Source organism: Populus trichocarpa, chromosome 1 (assembly GCF_000002775.5).
Source record: "Populus trichocarpa isolate Nisqually-1 chromosome 1, P.trichocarpa_v4.1, whole genome shotgun sequence".
In the NCBI taxonomy this organism is placed as follows: Eukaryota; Viridiplantae; Streptophyta; class Magnoliopsida; order Malpighiales; family Salicaceae; genus Populus; species Populus trichocarpa.
The window spans coordinates 6,082,921-6,106,190 of NC_037285.2; the positions used below are offsets into that span (position 1 = coordinate 6,082,921).

General features: G+C 32.5%; 1 protein-coding gene and 1 long non-coding RNA gene across 2 annotated transcripts in view; one reads left to right on the plus strand and one right to left on the minus strand.

Annotated features, from left to right (window-relative positions):
• Window positions 1–23,270, minus strand: part of LOC18101646 (receptor like protein 21) — a 246,832-nt gene that overhangs the window by 140,981 nt on the left and 82,581 nt on the right. The window contains exons 2-9 of the mRNA XM_052446823.1: window positions 20,195–20,447; window positions 19,699–19,854; window positions 19,494–19,562; window positions 19,236–19,382; window positions 18,995–19,135; window positions 18,707–18,769; window positions 18,483–18,623; window positions 17,811–17,960 (exon numbers count right to left, since the gene is read on the minus strand). Of these exons, the coding sequence (XP_052302783.1) occupies window positions 17,811–17,960; window positions 18,483–18,623; window positions 18,707–18,769; window positions 18,995–19,135; window positions 19,236–19,382; window positions 19,494–19,562; window positions 19,699–19,854; window positions 20,195–20,447 (1,120 nt within the window). The remainder of the gene's footprint in view (window positions 1–17,810; window positions 17,961–18,482; window positions 18,624–18,706; window positions 18,770–18,994; window positions 19,136–19,235; window positions 19,383–19,493; window positions 19,563–19,698; window positions 19,855–20,194; window positions 20,448–23,270) is intronic.
• Window positions 1–23,270, plus strand: part of LOC127904255 (uncharacterized) — a 99,807-nt gene that overhangs the window by 49,001 nt on the left and 27,536 nt on the right. The window lies entirely within an intron of this gene.

Consider the following 23,270-nt stretch of genomic DNA (forward strand, 5'->3'; position numbering starts at 1 on the left):
GCATGATGGAATTGGTCTCACGGGCTCATCTCGAGGAAAAGCAACGCTATCGGGGACCAAAGCGTATATGGCAATGGTCTCACGAACTCATAAATGCATGATGGTGATTGTCTGTCGGACCCATCCTGAGGAAAAAAACATGCATGACGGCTAACTCTTCAACATTAAGTAAAAAAATCTTCAACATTTTCCATTTTAATTTAACATTTAGGGTTCAATATGAATCTTTCCTGATTGATTTGATGCTGTGTTTTTTTTCCTACTTAACTCTAACTTTTTAATATAGTTTTCCTACTAAACACTAATTCTTCTTTTTTAAGTTTTAATATGCTAAAAGGTTCGTGAGAATAAGTTTGAAACTATATTTTTTAAAAAAATTAATTTTTTTTATTGTTATGATATGTTGATATTAAAAATATATTTTTTAAAATTTTTATTTTATTTTATTACATAGTTCACAGTATCTGAATTGATTCATTTAACATTTATGTTTTATATATATATATATATATATATATATATATATATATATATATATATAATCTCTTTGTTTTTTTTATAATATTTTTAATATAAATATCTTTTAGGAAAAAATGTTCTCTCGGACCCAGCTTATGAAAAAATGGATGATAGCATCATCCAACGGACCCATCTTGAAGAAAAATGGATGATGGCATAGGGCGGCAGTGTCCTCTTCATCACATTCCTTTTGGTTTTGATATTATTAAGTATTGCTCGCGTTGATTTTTTTTTACCTGGCAAGACTTTACTCTTCATTCTCTTGTATATTATGGGAGATGAACTGTTTAAAAATTTATGTTTTTTAATTTGTTTTTGACAATTTAATTTTAATTAAAAACCAATAAATTTTTATTTATTATGAAAATATAGGATTGAATGAAGAGAGACCGAAATGAAAAAGTCACCAAACATAGGTGTCATGCTATAAATTTCGTAAATGATGCACCTTGCTTCTTAAACTTTAAAAATCACGCAAATCATACAATTTCAGTACCTCAATATTTTTTCAATTTGATTTTGATATAAAAATTTATTTTTGTTATTTTTTAATCCCTATTTGAGAGAGGAGAGAGAAGTCGACAAATTCCAGCGGTAGAGAAAAAAAATATTGTTAATACCAATTTAGACCACCAAAACGAACAATATTTGTGTCAAATGAATTTATTTTATGAGGGAAGCTCATATTAAGTATTTTTTTTTTTTACTTTTAAAGTTCGTAAAAAAATAAATACGATCTTTAGTTGATTTTTTACCTTAAAAGAAACATGATAAGTATATATATTTTTTTTTAACACCACTGATCACTTCTTTAAATATACGTTATATTGTTGATGGATGAGAATTTAAGTGGACAGAATTTTAGGATTTCGAGAAAAAATAATTATCTCAAATTTTGTCATATTTTCGGTTTTTATTTTTATTAATTTGGATTTTCTTTCTTACTTTTTAATATTTTATGGATGAGAATGAAATATTTTATATAAACTTAAAAAACAACACTGAGATTTATTCATATATATTCTGTGTTACAATTATTTATATAAATGGATGAAGCTTGGAAATTTTTTTTATTAATATTTTTTAATGATTTCATTGTTTAAAATTAAATTGGTTGGGAGTTAATTTTTTTTTATTAAACCTAAGTCTAGAATTTAACGAATTGCAAGTTTTAGATATTAGACCAGGTTTAGAAGATTCATCTGAGTTTGCTTATTTTTTTTCTTCTTTTTTTAATGTTTTTGTTTTTTTTTTTAGTTTTGCTTTATTATTTTTTATGATTTTCCTTCTATTAGTATTGTTTGGATTATTACTTGAACCAATAACTCGGGAGTTAGATTTTCTTTTACCCTAGTATTTTTTGACATCAGAATTTTTTTAACTCTAACCACTGTAAAGCATGAGTGACAAATCTAGTTATTACTAAATTGCTACTAGTATAAATAACTATCTCTTGCAAATGGCAGCGAGGAGTTTTACGCTTTTAGAGCCCCCAAGCTACGACCCCTTCTTGTGGGAAAAAAAGGCAAATAGTTATAGAATTAAGTTTTTAATATGAGATAGTTTATATAATTTTTAGATTTTATTAATCGAGTTTAAATTTTATTATTTTATTTTATTTTATAAAAAATAAATATAAAATAATATAAATATAAACTTATATAAGTTTCAAAATTAAAAAACTTTCATTTAAAGAGATGATGTATATTAAAGAATTATATAAATTTTATTTTGAAACCTTGTATAATATATTAAGCATTTAGAATAAAATAATTTTTTGGAAAGTTTTCAAGTTTTGAGATTAAATTCATAGCTATTTTTTCTTTAAATACAAGAAATATACCAATCAATATTCAAATAACTTATTAATATTTTTTTTAAGTTTATTAAAATAATAAGGAACAGATCTTATAAATTAAAAAGTTAAAAAAGAATGAAATTGAAAAAAAAAATTTAATTTCATAAATTATATTAAATAAAATAAATAACAATCAAAATAAATTGTAAACTCAAATGTTAAAATGCAAATTCAAATGAACTTGATGATGATGAGTGAATATAATAATGAAAGAAGTGTAAGAAAATATCTAGATATTTATATACAATGTATGATTTTATAATAATTTCATGTGATAATAATGGGAAGGATTTTTTTCAATCAAATAAAAAATTTTATTTATTTATCAAAAAATTATTATGAATTTAATATTTGCAATATGAATTTTGAAATATACCACATGAAATGTTTAAATATTTGCAATATGTATTTTGAATTTAATATTAATAATTATATCTTCCTAACACAAGTTTACTTTAGTAAAAAAAAACTGGTACACCTTTTGTTTTTTCATCTCTCCCCCTCCCTTTTGATCTTTCTTCTTCTTCTTTCGGCTTTGTCATTCTTTCTTTCTCTTTCTATCTTCCATCTCTCAGTCCATCAAAATTCATAATACATAGCAATTATAATAAAGCATTTAATTGCATTTCCATTAATTAATCGGTGGTTACATTTTTTTAATGATAATTGAAGAATATATTAAAATAGTTATTTAAAGAATGATAAAAACAAAAGAAGGAGAATTAAGCTAGTTAAAATTAAAGCATATTAAGCATTAATGGTCTCCCGGACCCATCTCGTGGAAAAACAATTGATAGCATTAATGGTCTCACGGTCGACCATCCCACTGACCCATATCATGGAAAAAATGCAGATGGCATTAATGGTCTCACAGACCCATCTTACACTGCAAAATAGCTGGCATTAATGTTTTTCCACAAAAGACTTTGACTTGGGGTCAACTTTTCAGTTCATTACTTTTATGGAATTCAATTTTATTTTACTATGTGGTTTCAATCAATGTTAGTAAAATCCAGTTCAGCTTGACTGCAGGTTCATCCATGATATTGGAGCCCGATCAAATGGATGCACTCAAATGTCTCTATAGGTTTACATACCTTATTTTTCAGGCATGAAGAGATATAATTATCAAAATTTTAATACTATAATTCATAAAATTATTTTCCTTTTATCTATATAGTTTATGCTATCAGAACCTTGAAAAATCTTGTACTACTTAAAATCTTGAATTGACAAGGTCTTGGTCCATCTACTAGACCTGTCCAGGTTTTATATCAATGATGCTGGGAATGTGAAAGAGCTAGAGTGAATATCGAATTATGGAGTTGTTGGGTAATATGAACATGAATTATATTAATAGATTACATTAATATGACAACTAGTTTTGATTTATCCCCCCAATTTGAATACTTATATTCACCAAATGATTAATAAAATATCTTCTTAGTTATGCTATAAAATATATAGTGATGTCACAGTTCACTCTTTTTAGTTGAGTTTAGATTGATTTTTTTTTTTTAATTTTTGAACTATAAAATATAGCTAAATTTAAAATAAATATTTTTTTACAGTAGCATTTCTAATTTGCTTCTGTTCAAGATGAGGCAGTTCTGTTTGAGGTGGTTCTCCATATCCTTCATCCACCATACTCCACAAATCTTGTGAGATAAAGATTGTCTCCATTTGAGAACTCCAATAATCATAATGCTTGTTTTTCATTTTTTAGTTTCTGGATAAAAAAGAAGAAAATAAAAAATATATATATATATTTGGAAGAAAACAAAAAATATATAGCAGTGAGAAGAGGATGCCGGAACGACCAGAAAATAGCCAAAAACTGGTAGAGCAAGTTAAAAATTACAAAGATTGAAATTTGACAATATATTTTTTTACTGATAAGAGTCATGTTGACAAAAAAATTCAATTTAAGAAAGAAAAGTCCAAAATCAAATGTTTATGGACTCAATTAAATTTTATTGAAGGTTTAATTGAATTTATGAAGGGTTTGATTGCAAGAAAAATTAATTTTTAAGTCAATTTAGGCTTTAATTGGAAAGAATTAATTTTCTAGGGTCAAATTATAATTTTAAGAGTTGATTTGGTTAAAGCAGGGGCTTCATTGCATAAATATTGAAGTTTGATGGCCACTTATGGACTTGAATGAATAAATCCAAAACCAAGGACCAAACTGGAAAAGACATGTAAATAGAGGAATTGAAATTGACCGAATCAGGGGCTATATTGAAAAAATTAAAAGTTTATTGATCAAATAAGGGTCAAATTGTATAAATCCAAAACCAAGAACTAAAATGAAAAAGACAGCAAGCATTAGAGCTGACATTGAAATTTAACAGGGATGTAATTGAATTGATTTTTTAAAATTAAAATTACAATAAAAAAGATTGAATAAATAAAAAATTAAAAACAAATTTAAAAATTAATATATTTTGGAGTTATTTTTTTTTAAATCAAACCACACGTCTCAAATAAAACAACAATAGAGTTCATAAAAAAAAAATGCCCGAAACGGTATGTAACAATTTGAAAAAAGTGATAGGTGGTTCAGGGAAGAAATTGTGAAAATAAAATTATGTCGTTATACCGGTTTAAACCATTAAAATAAATAATATTTGTGTTAAATAATTTTATTTGATGATAAAAACTTATATTAAATATTTTTTTTATTTTTAAAGTTTGTAAAAAAACAAATATAATTTTTAATTGATTTTTGACCAGTGTTCTTTTGTTCTTAACACCACTGGTAACTTCTTTAAATATACGTTAGTGTTGATGAATGAAAATTTAAGTGGACAGAATTTTAGGATTTCTAGAATTTTAGGATTTCTAGAATTTTAGGACCCATGCCGTGGAAAACACTGCATGATGGAAATGTTTTCTCGGACCCAACTGATGGAAGAAATGCATGATGGCACCATCCAACGGACCCATCTCGTGGAAAAAAGAAGCAGGACGACAGTGTCCCCTTCATCCTCTCGTATTGAAGTATTGCTCGCGTGGATTTTTTTAACTCGACAAGGCTTTATTCTTCAACCTCTCGTATAATACAGACGAGCTGTGTAAAATTTATATTTTTTTTTAATTTAATGATGAGAGTTTATATTAAATATTTTTTTCCTTTAAATTCATGAAAAAATAAAATATTTTTTTTTTACCTTAAAAAAAACATGATAAGTATTTTATTTTATTTTATTTTTTCAACACCATTGATCACTTCTTAATTTGAATATACGTTATTGTTGATGAATGAGAATTTAAGTGGATAGAATTTTAGGATTTCTAGAAAAAATTAATTATCTCAAATTTTGTCAGATTTTCTGTTTTTATTTTTATTAATTTGGCTTTTCTTTCCTACTTTTTAATATTTTTTGGATAAGAATGAAATATTTTATATAAACTTTAAAAACAACACTGAGATTGATTCATATATATATATATTCTGTGTTACTATTACTTGTATAAACGGATGAAGCATGAAAATTATAGAAAGGGCGAAAAACCAACTGCTTGAGGGTGTTTAAAAGGGCGAAAAACCAACTGTTGTCCACGTACACAGCACTTCTCCATTTATATCTTCTAAATTTATAAAGTAATTTTGTACAGGGTGTTTTTGATTGAGTAATTTATCCTGTTTTTTATTAAAATTTAATTTTTTAAAAAAATATTTTTTTATATTTTTAAATATATTATAAAAAAAACAAAAGCTAATATTACACTCTTCTCTTGTCCGTGAGAAAATGGCATCAAGGAGTTTTAGGCTTTTAGATCCACAAGTGTACAACCCATCTGGTGGAAAATTTGTTGCAGTATCCTCTCCATCAAAATACCTTTTGTTTTGATATGAAACATTTATTTTGCACACCCTTGAAATAGAAAGATTAAAATAAAATTGAAAGGATTAGTTTTTTTATTTTTATTTTTTTTCAATGATCATTTAATGTCTTTATATTAGTTTTCAAGTTTTGAGATTAAGTTCACAGCTCTTTTTCTTTAAAGACAAGAAATATACCACAAGATTAAAAACTGTTTTATATTTCATTAAAATAAATAAATAAATAACTTATATAGTTACAATATTTTATTCTTAAGCAAATAAATTGATTTCAAGTGATAGTAACATGAAGGGTTTTCTTCCGATCAAATAAAAAAAATTATTTTAATTAGAAAATATTATTTATTCATCAAAATAATTATTATTTTGGAGGGAACGCTTCCCCCAAGAAAACCCAAACTCAAATTTTTGATAAGAAAACCCAAACCCAATCCGGCAAAATAAAAGGCAGAGGAGTACACAGGAGAAAAAAAAAAGGGGGGGGGGGAAGAGAACGAACGAACGAAACCAAAAGGAAAAGAAGCAGAAAACAGGGGAGAATAAAAAGAAAGCCAGAGAGAGATGTAGGGAATTCCGACCGGTGATGTTCTGATATTTGCCCATTGGAGGCTAAGCACACTGACACGATATTTAACGTGGTTCGGCAAACCGCCTACATCCACGGGAGAAGCCATTACATTATATAGGGAGAGTACAAGATTTACAATAATAGAGGAGGAGGAATCATCCCCTCTTTGGCAACTCTCAACCTCACTCTATTTCTCTCTTCTTAGTGCTGCAATGGCAGCTACTGCTGGCTGCCTTGGCAGCCCACTCTCTCCTACATTTCTCACATCTTTGGCTTTACACTCTCACGTATGCCTCTATTTATAGGCATCCATGGCAGCTCCTCTTGCTCTTTTGTCAACAATGGTGGCCACCAACTCTAGCTCATCTTCAACAATAGTGGCTGCCAACCTTTGACATTCCCGAAGGGCTGCTGCATTTGTCAATGGACGGTGCCGTCCATTAATGGTTGCTGCACATTAATGGCAACCAACCCAACAATCACCCCCTTTGTCATTTATGTGGGCAATTGTCCTCTTGCTTCTTCAGCACATGCTTGCATTCTGCAGCTCTTCCAAGCTTACCATTTTTAGAGCGTTTGTGGCTAAGTTTACAGGTACTTGCCAAACCTCTCAATCACCAGAGTCACCCAAACACCTCTTTGCTCACTCCAAAGGATCACTTCAACCAGATGGTTTGTCACATCTCATCTGAAGAGTGTTAATGCTTGTCTCTGGAACAACATTCCCCTTCAAGCATATCAACCATGCTTGGCCCGGAATGATTTATCAAGCCTTACACCAAGGCTTACAACACCCCCTCAAACGGGTATTTCCAAGTGCGACAGTCATTGAGTATTTTAATGTGATCACGAGCTCACCACTCTTCCAAGAGTCTACTCATCCCGGAGTTGCGTCTGCCCTCTGTTCCTCCCTAGGAACCACGCCTTACTTCTCCGTGAGTCTCCCGCTCTTAGTCTCAAGAGTCCAGGTAGCTTTCCCTTTTAACCATGGGGACAACCCATTAAAGGTTGATCCATCTCTATCTTCATACTCTGAGTATTACAATGTCATTACTGAGCTCACCACCTTGACAAGAGTTAACTTGTTCCCGGAACCTGCGCATGCCCTCTGCTCCTTCATAGCAGTCGCGTCTTAATGCTCCACAAGTCATCCACTTATTGTCCAAGGCAAATGTCTTCTAGCTCATTGATCTTTAGCATGGGGGCAATATCCATGAAAGTCAATCCTGCATTTGTCTCCATACTCATCATAGCCAATTGGCTATACACTTGTCCACTTATATCCAGCCATCACATCGGTCTTTAGGGCATTCTGAAATTGGGCTCCTATCATGGCCCTCACACCTTCTCCTGAGGTGTCTCCGCCTGTTGTCATGAGACGATCTGAATTTGGACTCATATCATGGTCCTCACACCTTCTCCTGAGGTGTCTCCGCCTGTCGTCATGAGACGGTCTGTACTTGGGCTCCTTTCATGGCCCACACACCTTCTTGCCTGAGGTGTCTCTACTCGTCGTCATACGGCGGTTTCTACTTGGGCTAGTTTCATGGCCCACACACCTTCTGCCTGAGGTGTCTCCGCTCATCGTCATGCGGCGGTTTGTACTTGGGCTCATTTTGTGGCCCACACACCTTCTATCTAAGGTGTCTCCGCTCATCGTCATGTGGCGGTCACATCCTCCTTCATCGGGGATGTCTCCAGTGGCTCCAAGATTCTCTACCACCATGTGAACTTGGGAGAGATCACTGCCACTGGTCACATAGAAAGAGAGAGTTGCGGTGCACTCTTCGCAATCCTCCATCTCATTTTCTATGTTTGGAGCTTCTATGCCTTTCTGCTTGATAGCTCCACCCACACCAACTCTCTTTGGTGTCTTCGCCTTTCATCGGCGGTCGCACCCCCTTAATTAGGTGCTTCTGCAACAACTCATCTTTCCATCATTGCATGCATTGGAAAGGTCCTCGCTTGTTGCCTTTATCAAGAGCACAAGAGACTTCCTGTTGTACAACTTTTTCACACAGTCTCTACTCTGAGCTTCATCTGGGAACTCTTCTTCTCCTTGCATCTGTTGTCTCATTACAGTACCTCGTTGGATCCTTTAGGTACTCCTGCATAATCTTCGTGTGCTCTCGTGCAATTTCGGTTCTCCAGATTTCTCCCTATTCTTTGCTTTTATGTTTGACAGCAGCTCATCCTGTCACATCATTTATCCAAGTCAAAATAGGGTGCCAATCTTTATCCCTTGTTTTATTTCTCTTTCATTATCAAGGTCTTCATCAATTCTCCCTTTGAGAAATTACAGTCACCGAATCTAACTTCTTTGAAGAAATCACCACTCCATCAGATCCTTGAACATACGGAACCCAACTGTTCCTTTATGTCGTCATCTTGCTAGTCTTCAACAGTTCCATTACAAACTGTTACATATACAAAAATAGTACTGTGTGGATGATCCTTCAACTAAGCAAGTTCCCAGGAAAGATTTGGAGGGGTCACACTGATCCCGCTTAAAACCCAATCTCCTAGACAGAACTTCTTAGAACGTATCTATCCACTGTACTGCCTTTTTGTATATACAACCATTTGCTAGCTTTTTTGCGGCTTTTCTTTACAAGTGATCTGGGGTATCCCGGTTTTATACCTGATTTCTCAACATCTGGCGAGACTACCAGTTCTTAGATTCATCAAGATTGGTCTTCATCAATTTCCACTCTCCACCTCAAATCGTCCACATGATCGGGTGTCCAGAGTATCCCAATTTTGCCTTCCTTCAAGGCAATTAAAATTTCTCCCCATTTAGCAGTTCAGCACATGTAATTGGGCAAACATGTGCACTTTCTCCTTCTTCATCTCCATCGACCACCATGATGACCTTCAGATGCCTCTTCATCGGGCAATCTCTTTTAATAATTCACCACCACCATTTTCGGTCTCAATCTCAATGATCGAACCGTACCATTGCATCCGGAACAATCAAATTAGCTGGAAACAAGTCTGAAATCATCCAAATCGCATTTCAGATGGCTAAGATTTGATCAAAACAATTCTGGCCTGATTAACGGCCCAGATTCAATCTCAGATCTGGTTGCATGTAGACTCTACTGCACAGAATCTTATCCCTCGGCTCGCGGCTCGGCTCGGCTCAAAAACGGCTCGGCTCCCATTGTGCTGACGTGTCTGCCGACTGGACGCTGACATGGCATGTTGACTGTGCATGCTGACGTCTCCATTACATCATGCTGATGTTATCATGGGCCATGCTACTGTACAGGATGATGTCACGATTACATCATGCTAATGTCATCCCTGGCATGTCTGCTGTTCATGCCGACGTCACTTTTACGTCATGCTGATGTCATCCTTATCCGAGTCAGTCACATGGGTCGGGTCAGCTGGTATTCGGGTCGGTCAACCCATCCGGGTGAAGAAGACGCGTGGCACGCATGGGGCGCGTCTGCCAAAGAGTGATGGAGAGTGCGGCCATGTCCGACGTCCGATTTTGACGCCGTTTTCACCAGTGGCTTCGACTCTTCCTCCTCTACACGGTGGTATGGTCAAAACACAATTTTCACAACTTTCATTTTTGAGCAAAAATCAAACACCACTTTAAACCATATGCTCTGATACCAATTGTAGGGAATTCCGACCGGTGATGTTCTGATATTTGCCCATTGGAGGCTAAGCACACTGACATAATATTTAACGTGGTTTGGCAAACCGCCTACATCCACGAGAGAAGCCATTACATTATATAGGGAGAGTACAAGATTTACAATAATAGAGGAGGAGGAATCATCCCCTCTTTGGCAACTCTCAACCTCTCTCTATTTCTCTCTTCTTAGTGCTGCAATGGCAGCTACTGCTGGCTGCCTTGGCAGCCCACTCTCTCCTACATTTCTCACATCTTTGGCTCTACACTCTCACTCTCATTTTCTCTCATGTATGCCTCTATTTATAGGCATCCATTGCAGCTCCTCTTGCTCTTTTGTCAACAATGGTGGCCACCAACTCTAGCTCATCTTCAACAATGGTGGCTGTCAACCTTTGACATTCCGGAAGGGCTGCTGCATTTGTCAATGGACGGTGCCGTCCATTAATGGTTGCTGCACATTAATGGCAACCAACCCAACAAGAGAGAGAGAGAGAGAGAGAGAGAGAGAGAGAGAGAGAGAGAGAGAGAGAGAGAGAATAAGAAAAGCCACAGAGCTAAACGGGGAACTAAGAACATAAGCTTCATCCGGTTTGTTGGCAACATAGTTATCAAACCCGTTCAGGAGCTGACTTAGCTAAGGTCGGTTCTCAGGTTTTATGAATCAATCTGAATCAACCACAAAGTTTTTAATATTTTATATAAAAAAATTAAAAAAAAATCTATATGAATATAAGCTATAAATATTGTAAATAATAAAGTTTAAAAGAATATTTTAAAAAGTTTTTTATCTCATATTGAAAATATACTATGTTATGCTTTTAAGTTGAAGTATTTAAACCAAAATTTTTTTTTATCCCACATTGAAAAAGTATAATTTTTTTCTTATAAACATAAAGTATATATACGAAATAACTTCAAATTCCACATTGAAAGAACAACTTTTTCTTGTGAACATAATAGTATATATATTAATAAAGGGTTTCAAATTCCATATCGAAAAGATATTATATTATCTTTTTAAGTTAAAGTATTTAAACCAAAAATTTTTTTATCCTAAATTAAAAAAACATAATTTTTTTTTGTGTTCATAGAGTATATATACGTAAGGGCTTCAAATCCCACATTGAAAAAATAACATTTTTTCCTGGAAACATAGAGTATATATATTAAAGGGTTTCAAATCCCTATTTGAAAAAATAAAACACTTTTCTAATATTTATATAGTGAGCTTTAAAAAGTGTTAATAATCAACTAAAAAAATATGAAAAAAGAGGGGTACAGGAGAAAAACCACATTTGAAAAAAAAACACTGAGTCTCGCCCGGATCATGGGTTAGCCCATCGGGTCAACCGGGTTTGGCCGGGTCGTTGCACCGGCCGGTCTTTTGGCAAACTCGGACCGGTCTAGCCACTGGGTCAACCCACCGGGCCGGTCCGGGTTTAATAACTATGATTGGCAGTCGAACAAGATCTTCGTCCCAAGGCCATATGCAAGAGAAGTGTTTCTCGTTCCCTCCCCCACCAATTTAATTCACTTATTGTTGCAAGCGTGTGATAACACTTCACACACAGAGAAAACCCAACGGTTACTGGTCTGAACCAGTAACCGGGTCGGGCAGCTGGATCGGGCAGCTAGTCTGAACTAGTAACACTAAAAAAAGGAGAAGAAGAATGGGTTGGGTCTAGGCCTCAGCCCAGCCAACTCAAATTGTGTTTGCTAAAGATTATGTATTTGTCATGCATTTTTATCCCCATTTTATTTTGATATCTGGCCAAATAAATCATTTTTGGATATTGAAAAATTTTAGAAATATTTATGGATCTTTGTTGATTTATTTGGGCCCCTCGTTCTTTGTTTTATATTTTTTTTATTTTGCATATTTGTTTTTGCTATATGCTTAATCTACATACCTTTACTGTTAAATACAAATCTTCTGTGTAATGCATCTTTTTTTATTCTTAAGCATTGATTATAAAAATGAAGTCATAACTTGATATGAAAATGCAAGCTGCCATAGCCTTCTTTGCAGCTGAATACATAGATAGAAAGGGAAATCTGATTGCCTCTATACCTAATTCAAATTTACAACCTTTTCTTATTCAAAATTCAGCAACCTATAATTGTGATCTAAGTAAAAACTATTGAAAGAGTTCTTTGAAACTGCTAATTAACAAGGTTTACTCTCTACTTGAATCCCTAACTAGTTTCTTCAATATAGTAGTATTTCAGCCAAATTATAAATTATAAATCAAAGTTGGTTGTTTCCTTGCCATAATTATTTAAAATAAAAAAATAGTTTTTTTTTTCATGAACACTTGTACTGATCACTTCTATGAATATACGTTGTTGTTGATGAATGAGAATTTAAGAGGATAGGATTTTAGGATTTCTAGAAAAACCAACTCTCTTAAATTCTGTCGTATTTTCTGTTTTTATTTTTATTAATTTGAATTTTCTTTGTTATTTTTTAATATTTTCTTAGATGAAATTGAAATATTTTATATAAAGTTTAAAAACAATATTGAAGTTTATTTATATATATTCTGTGTTACAATTACTGAAAATTAGAAAAAAAGATTGTTACAAAAATGAACGGGCTGTTAGTGAATTCATTTATATCCTCTAGTGTTAACAAGTATGTCTGTACTATCTCTTGCAAATGACAGTGAGAAGTTTTAGAGCTTTTTTATTTGTGTATTTTTTAAAAATTAATTTTTTTTATTTTAAATTAATTTTTTTTATTATAATTTTGATGTATTGATATCATTAATAAATTTTTTAAAAATAATAATATTATTTTAATATATTAAAAAAACACTTTTAAAAATAAATATTACTGCACCAAAAATAGAGTATTCGGTTTTTAGAGCCCCAAGCATACGACTCCATCTCGTGGAAAACATTGCATGATGGCAATGGGTCTCACGGACCCATATCGTGTAAAAAATGCATTCGGTGGAAAATTTGCTGCAATGTCTTCTGCATCAAAATCCTTTTTGTTTCGATATAAAATATTTATTTCGTGTACATTTGAATTAGGAAGATTAAAATAAAGTTGAAAGGATTATTTTTTTTCATATATTTTTTATTCAATGATCACTTAATATCCTTATATTAGTTTTCAAGTTTTGAGATATAAGTTGATAGCTTTTTTCTCTTCTAAGAAAAGAAATATACCACAAGATTAAAAACTAGTTTATATTTCATTAAAATAAATAAATAAATTACTTATATAGTAACAATTTTTTTTTCTTGAGTAAATAAATTGGTTTATGTTATAAAATTATGTATCAAGAAGTTTACAATAACAATATAATTATTAAACAGTAAATAGAATATATAAAAACAATAAAGATTAGGGAGATAAAAAGAAAGTATTTTTATTTTATATGGATTTGTAGTTATATTTATTCACAATACTTCTAAACTCTCTCAACAATGCTTTTATATATATATATATATATATATATATATATATATATATATATATATATATATATATATATATATATATATACTTGTAAGCTTAAAGATTATTAAAAAAAATATAAATTTAAATGAATTTTGAAATATTCTAATTATAATAAAACATTTATATTTCCATTAATTAATCGGTGGTTGCTTCTTCTTTTTTCATGATATTTGAAGAATATATTAAAATAATTATTTAAAGAATGATCAAAACAAAAGAACGAGAAGTCAAGTCAGTTGAAATTACATATTATCCCTTCTCAAGCGGCAATGGTCTCACGGACCATCTCACTGATCCATATCGTAGAAAAAATATAGATGACAATGGTCCCCACATCTCACATGTTAAATAATATATTTATTTTGTTTAATTTATTAAATGTAAAATAATTTTTTTAATTTAATTTATATATAATTTTTTTATATTTAAATTAAAACAAGTATTTTAAAATAAACAGATTAATATGAAATTTTTTTTATATTAATATTTTTAAATTAATTTAAATTGCTTTAACATCATAGATCCATTTACACTGCAAATCCCTATCTCTTGACTGCGTTAAAAAAATAGATGATAATAATGTTTGATTTTGCCAACAACATTAAAATTAAGGCATGATTTTCTTCACGTGATTTCCGTAAAGAAAACAGCGACGGCTCTAATATCCATCATCTTCATGGAAAGTGAGCTGGCTAGCGTTGATCTTTAATTCATGTTTTTCCACAAAAGACTTTGACTTGGGGTAGCTGGCTAGCGATAACTTGGGGTCAACTTTTCAGTTAATTATTTTTATGCAATTTTATTTTATATTTAATTAAAATAGACATTCGAATCAGTTTGTGTATATTTTTACTAATCTTATAAATCCTAAAATTAACAATTATATAAACCTCTAATAATTATTATATTAACAAAATTCAATTTTATTTTACTACGGGGTTTCAATTAATGTTAGTAAGATCCAGTTCAGCTTGACAGCTTCATCCATAATGTCTTTCTAGGTTTACATACCTCATTTTTCAGGCATGAAGAGATATAATTATCAAAATTTTATATTTTAATACTATAACTCATAAAATTATTTTCGTTCTTTCTATATAGTTTATGTTATCAGAAGCTTGAAATATCTAAGATTTTCATTCCAAAGTTTTTTGAAAACCAATTTCATTTTTACCAGAATCATTTTTTTTTTCACACTTGAGAAATTCAGCCAAAAAAAAGTTCTAAGGACAATTGTGGTCAGATTTGTAGGCAAACAAAAAGGGTCAAAATCCACTAATATTAGTTGATGATGGCATTTAAATTATTCCCCTTTATGAATCCTATTCTTTCTTTAAAAGTAATTCGTACCCAACTTATCAATTATACATTGAATTAATTGGGGCCGCACAGATTCATACAAAAACGTTGCCTCTTCCATTTTGTTGCTATTTTCTATAACAAAAATTTGTAAAATGATTTGAAAATATCTTTTTCTGTGAAGTTAATATTATTAAACTTTCATTTTTTTCATATTTCAAGAAAAAATATCTCTTGCTTTTCATCCTCGTTTTCATAAGAATAAACACTATATTTCAAACACGCACGAATACAACATCTATGGAATAACTTTGATATTGAAAGTTTTTGGCAGTTTTGAATTTGACCTACGTATTTTGAATTTTTTTTTAATCATATTATCCCTTTAGTTTTGGTGGGGTAAGTATTGTCCTTCTAATTGCAATTTTTTTTTTTTTGTTTTTTACCATACAATTAGTGAAATAAATTTGAATTGATATTTGTGTTGTAATGTATTCCTTTAATATTAAATATTTTTGGATATTTGTGTTGTAAATTTGAATTGATCATCTTTAAAAATCATGTAATAATGTAATACACAAGGAAAGTAAAAACTCATGGAATTGAAAAGCCCCGCTGTATATAAACCCTCAAAACCGAATGGAACTGCATAAATTAATACAACATTGCTTGATCATGCCTTTAAACTTGTTTAAATCTTAAAACTAGAATACACAACGATGCACCAAGTCTTGGTACCATCAAGGCTATGAAAACCCAAACTTGGATAAAATAGGAAGATTGTCCACTAGAAAATAATAACAATTGTTGATGCTCACCTCAATAAAGTGAAACCAAGCTCGTCGCCAATATGGATTTATGTATAGAACTGCACCTATCACCAGTAGCACCATGATGTATGCAACCCAAAAGGTCACATAGAAAACCTCTATATCCATGAAACCACCATTATCTTTATTGTTCGTTGAAGTTGGTGTTGGTGATGGTGACATATCCGCACCACATATTTTAGGTAGCGGTTCTCCACAAAGAAAAGGGTTGTCCTTGTAGCAGCTCTCCTCAAACGTGGCAAATTGTGCAACTCTCGCAGAAGTATTACCGGACAAATTATTATGAGCCACACTAAAAACTTCTAAAGAAAATAGTTCAGTAAGTCGAGGTGGGATTTCTCCATCCAGTTTGTTGTAGGAAAGATCCAAGCTCTCTATTTCCTTTAAGTTGGAAAATGTTGGTGGAATTGGTCCGGTCAAATTATTGTGCGAAAGGTTCAATACCTTGATCATACTGAGGTTTCCAATTTCAGGAGGAATCTCTCCTGTGAAATTGTTGCATGAGAAATCAATTCCTTTGAAGTACCAGATAATGTCGCCTCTATAAGAAAGGGATACATTCTTCGTTGTAAACTCGAAGGATTGATGTGATATGGCCAGCAAATCAAAGTAAGTGCTTTCTACTGGGAAATTATGAGTAGATATCATCCAAGAGAGGATGTTACCAGAAAGGTGGTTATGAGAAAGATCAATCAGGATCAATAGGTCCAACCTGGATAATTGAATTGGGATTTCACCTTCAAGATTGTTATAACTCAAGAGTAAAAATCTCAAGTTAGATAGCCTGTCAATCCATTCTGGAATTGTACCAGTGAAATTATTATGGGAAAGATCTAATGCGAATATCTTAGAGGAGTCATAAAATGCCATTGCAATCGGCCCTTGCAACTTATTTCTAGACAAATAAACATATCTCAAATTTAAAGAAGTGCCGAATCTAGGTGGTAAACGACCAGAGAAATTATTCCCTGATAAATCCAAGAATTCAAGAGAAGACATATTCCCTATCCATCCAGGGATCTGCCCTTGCAAACTGTTGTTGGACAGGTCTAACACTTGCAGCGAGCTAATGTTACCCAACGAGAAAGGAATGCTTCCATTGAAACCATTGTCAGACATAAATAAAACTTCTAACCCTGGCAAACGAGCTCCGATTTCTGAAGGGATTTGGCCTTGGAAGTGATTCATGGATATACTTAGGAATGACAAATTCACATGAGAATTCTTTGGCAACAAGAATGGGCCTGAAAGAGAACAGTTTTCTAAATAAAGTTCTTTTAGGTATGTGTTGTTCTCAATCAACCAATTTGGAAACTCTCCCTTTTTTTGGATATTTGTAAGATCCAAAGATTGTAGGCTGAACTGATGGTAAAGGAATTTGGGAAATGCACCACCTTGTCCAATACCACTCAAATAAAGGGACTCTAACTGGAACTTTGGGCTCAGATTATGATCATCTTCTTCTGAGAATATTTCATTACCTGAACCATAAAAAGACTTGAGTTTTGAAAGGTTGTATAATGGGCTCAATGACAAAGGAATCTTCAAGTGATTGGAAGAGAGAGAGAGTTGTTGAAGGGAAGTCAAATTTGTCAGACATGAAGGCAAGACACCATTAAAATCATTGTCACTCATATCTAGCTCTTGGAGATGATTTAAGTCACATAGGCCTGGTCACATTATAATTTAGAGAAAATTAAAACTTTGAGTGTCTAATGAAAAATACATAACATAGAGAGAAAATAAGAGTGATCAACCTTACCTTGGGTTGTAGGTAATTGACCATTTAAATTACAACTCTGCAACCTTAAAGTTTTAAGAGAGGTCATCGTTCCGATGGCTTGGAAGATGCTATTATTGAGAGTATTGTAACTCAAATCCAAGTATTCCAAGTTCTTGAGATCACGAAAGCCTGTCACGATCAATTAAACAAGAAATTATATTAGCGTAGAAGGAATTAAAATTAGAAATAATTCATTACTTATTAATCATGGCTAAAAAAATGAAAAACATCAGGTAAGTGTAGAAATTATATTGTTCAATTAATAGAAGGTTGTTTTATTCATCTGACCCAAAAAAAGAAATACACCATTGTTAATTTATTCTCCTCCTAAAAATAACACTCTTTATATGTGAAGTTATATTGTTTTTTATGTTATTATTTTAATTACATTACACTGAAATGCTATTGAGAGAGGGGTAAAATTAAAGTGACATATTATTTATATTAAATGGATGGTACAATTTTAAAATACTAAAGATTTCAATTGAGTTAATTTCTAAATTTGAGATTTAATTGTCTCTCTGTTTTTTTTATATTATGAATTTAATTTCTATTGGATTTGAGTGTAATAGGTTACAAAAACATAAAAAAGGAATTCTATATAGACACGTCTAATCAAGCAGGCATAGAAGTTGAAATTTGTTAATTCACCTCCAAAAGGTACAATGCCATTGAGTTCTTGCAATAACAGATATTTTAGATAAGACAGTACTCCAAGGTTTTGAAGAGAGTGTTCATCTAGAGAACAACCGTCTAGATACAACTCTTCCAATGAGCTTAAATTCTGCAACCCTGTTTGTTCAAAAATAGCAAATTGTATTTTTCAATTAAACCCAAATATATGAACATCACTATATATAATAACTTACTCTCACCTAATATTCTTCCTCTAAAATCATTGCCTTCCAAGTGAAGTGCCACGAGGTTTGGGAATGATCCTAATAAACAAAGAATACTCAAGTTAAAAATATTATAATTTCATCAAACCACTAATATGATATATTACACTATTATTTTTTTCATATTTTGTTTTGCTTTCCCTGGTTTAGAAAATGCCATATTTTTTTTAAATAAAAAGAAATTATAATGACTCCAATTTAGTTAATTTCCTAATTTGAATAGTCAATAATAAGTAATAGTGGAGTTGAAATTTTTTAATTTACCTATAAAAGGTACAGTGCCATTGAGATTTTGCAATGACAATTGTTTTAGAGAAAGCAATGCTCCAAGACTTTGAAGGGAGTGTTCATCTAGAGAACAATAGCCTAGATCCAACTCTTCCAAGGAGTTCAAATTCTGCAACTCTGTTTGTTCAAAAGTAGCAAATTAAAATTTTCAATTAAACCCAAATATATAAACATCACTGTGTGTGTGTCTATATATATATATATAAAAAAAACCTACCGTCACCTAATATTCTCCCTCTAAAATCGTTGTACCTCAGATAAAGTGTCGTGAGGTTTGGGAATACTTTTAATGATTGCAGTAACTGGAAGCTACTTCCATAGGTTGTGATATTCTCTAGGTATAGAGTACTCAAATTGCTTGAACCTGCAAGTTAGTTAGGGAAGAAACATACAAAAGCGAAGATAATTAGTATTGTTGGATGGGCTCATCATCATGACGCTAACAGGTAGGTAATGTGAATGTGTTATTAATTACCTCTTGAGGCTATCAATTTGTTAATATTGTTGCCGCCCAAATACAAGGTCTCCAAGCTGCTCAAAGATTCTTAATATTTATATAAAAAAATATTTAATTAATTCACTACAACACAAAAATTGTGTTTTTCAAAATTAAATTTAATAGATAATTGTGTTAATTAAATTGAATATTTATAAAAATAATAGTATATAAAAAAACTAACCTTCCAAATCTATTAACCCCTCAAGTCTATTATAATCTAAATATAATAATTTAAGAGATGAAAGCCCCTTCATAGATGATAAAATATTGTTATCAAAGCGATTAGATCCCAAGTCAAGGATCTCCAAATTGCTCAATCTTGATAGTTCATAACCACCTATATAAAATAAAAAATAAAATTAAGACTTCATGTAAAGAATAAAAAATATATTATTGGAGTAATTTAATTATGATTGATCAAGAGGCAAGTAATTGTTACAGTGACTTCATGTAAAGAGGTAGAGGCGGTGAAAGAAAAAGGAATAATTGTTACAATGATGATGTCATGATTATAATAATGTAAGGAATTAAACAACACCTTACTGCTAAATATGATTTCTATTTTCTTCGATGAATTACTGTGGAGAACCAAAATTAATGATACTAATTAAACAACACCTTACTTGATTAATTAAAAAAACTAATATAAATATTTTGTAATACTTAAGAGAGCAAACCTCTGTTCTCGACCAAACCAGCTATACGATTATTCCACAAGTGGAGAGCGTAGAGTTGTTGGAAAGGAAGGAACAAGGAGGCATTCAAGTACCAATCTCCCAGTTCCTGGTTCCTTACGCTGTCAAGATAGAGTCTGGTGACTCGACCTGTACTGCTGTTGCAGACAATACTTTCCCAATCACAACAGTGGGCGTCAGCTTTTATCCAGGAGGGAAGGGAGGTGCCATTGGGATAGTTAAGAGAATCTTTGAGGTGCAACAGAGCGATCCTCTCTTCCTCCAAGCAACCAAGAGGCTGCCATCCTTGCAGCGAAACCGTGATCACTAACACCGTCAACACCTGAAGGAACAGCCCCATCTTAATATATATCAACTATTACAATATTAATTGTTGCAAATGGCAGCGAGGAGGTGAAGGCTTTTATAGAGGACTTCACGGACCCATGCCGTGGAAAAAACTGCATAGTTGTTTTAAAGAATTCCATATCATAATGAAAACAATCTCAGTAATTTAGTCCTATTTAAACTCTAGTTGATTCTGATTTTTAATGAAAAGATAGGATTAAAAAAGAAGGGACTGAAATAAAAAAAGACACTAAATATAAGTGCTATGCTATAAGTTTTCTAAGGAATGCATTTTGTTTTTTAAATTTTATAAAGCTATATCCAACTCCATATTTTTACGGGTACAGTATAAAGCTATATCCAATCTAGCCTTGATGTTGTCCTTTGTCTTCCCCTTCACATCCATGACGGTGTTGAAAATATTCTCAAACATGTTCTTTTCAATATGCATGACGTCAAGGTTATGGCGGAGCAAATTGGTCTTCCAATAAGAAAGCTCCCAAAAGATACTTCGCTTTACCCAATTATGGGTCAAACCAAAACCAGGAAACTTTTGCTTACCTGATTGAAGGCCAAACACAATGTCATCGTACTCTGACACAACATCATGCAATTCTTCACCAGAAAGACGCGGGGATGCAACATCTTTTTCAACTCTGCCAACAAAGAAATCTTTTCTGTTCTTTCTGTACATGTGATTAAGTGGCAAGAAGCGACGGTGACAGTCAAAAAAAGAAGCTTTACCTCCGTTTGCTAGCATGAATGCCTTGTTGTTTTTCATGCAGTATGGACATGCGCGTTTCCCATGCGTGCTCCAACCAAAAAGCATTCCATAAGCTGGAAAATCATTGATAGTCCACATCAAAGCCGCCCTCATAAGGAAATTTTGTTTCCTCGATATATCATAAGTCAGAGCTCTGGAGGACCACAACTGCGTCAACTCATCAATCAACGGTTGAAGACAAACATCTATATTCCGCCCCGGGCTGCTTGGACCGGGTATGACAGTAGATAAAAACATGAACTCCGGCCTCATACACATTCCCGGTGGCAAGTTATAAATTATGAGTATGACCGGCCAACAAGAATAAGGAGCAGCAAATGACCCAAATGAGTTGAATCCGTCTGTACACAACCCAAGACGCACATTCCTTGATTCAACTGAAAAGTGAGGATGCACACTATTAAAGAGTTTCCACACTTTGCCGTCAGAAGGATGCACCATCACTCCATCAACCGCATCATGTGCTTGGTGCCATGTCATGTGCTCAGCAATCCTTGGTGACATGAATAACCTCTGCAGTCTAGGTGTGATCGGGAAGTATCTAAGTTTTTTATATGCCACTAGAGTCTTTCCCCTGCCAGTTCTAGGTTTGTAACGGGAATGCTCGCATGTCATGCACTCGGTCATCTCAGCAATTTCAAGGTAGTATAACACGCAGAAGTTAAGGCACATGTCAATTTTCTGGTATCCTAAACCGAGGGGTTTCATCATGGACTTCGCAGCATAGAAGTTCTCTTTCAGCTTGTTCCCTTCAGGTAAAATGCTTCTCGCCCATTCAATAATCTTATCATACCCGGCCTTACTCAACCCGTGATCTGACTGGATGGTGAACACATATGCTACGGCCGATAATTTACTGTGGTTCGTGCAGCCATCCCATAATGGTTCGTTAGAATCTTTCAACAAATCAAAAAACCTAGCTGCATCTGCATTAGGTTCTTCTTGTACGATCGGACATTGACTGACATTACCTTGATTCATTCTCATTGCATCTATAACCATATTTCTGTAAGGATTGGTGTTGTCATTTGCCGCTTCATGCACGTTGCTAGCACTAGAAGTAGACCCAACCACCGTTTCTTCCATTCTCCTCTTACTAACAAATACTTCTCCATGTGCATACCAACACTGGTAATTCTTCATAAACCCTTTGTGTAGAAGATGCATCATTACAACATCTGGATGCAGATATTTTTTATTTTGACACTTTCTGCATGGACACCTAATACCGCCTCTAGTAAAATTTCTAGGAATAGATGTTGTGAAATTAATAAAACCCTGAACCCCGTTACAATAATCAATCCTCCGCAATCCTTGGGGTGAATCTCGATACATCCATGAACGATCATCCATGACTTATATCGAACCTTTATAAAATTACGATGACATCATGTATTAATTAACTAAGTTAGGTAAATAAACTTGCAAAAATATTACTTTACCACTCCAACAAACCAATCACAACTTCTCATAAATATTAAATATTCATTATCATTTATCAACGTCCATACAAATTAATATATATAAATTTACATAAATTACCACTCCACAATACCATTGATAAAACTTTAAACGGACCCATTAACCAAGCTATTAATCATTTCAAAACAGCACATGCAATTCGGTAGTTCCATAAAGTTTTAACAATTTACAAACAAATACAATCTTACAAAATCTAAAACAAACCATAATAGGTATAGAATTATACATTCATATACTACAAGTTTGTTTGAGAAATAACAATAAAACATGTACATCTACTAACAAAATACATATACTAAAAAAACAATAAAATTGACATTTAATTAAATGTTAAAATTTAAAAATATAGAATTACTTACAAAAATTGATAAAATCCGTCGGTAAATCAGAACACGGATGCTGTGACCACAAAACTTCAAGAAATATAACTTGTTGTGCTAAGATGAGGGAGATTTTTGTTTGGGG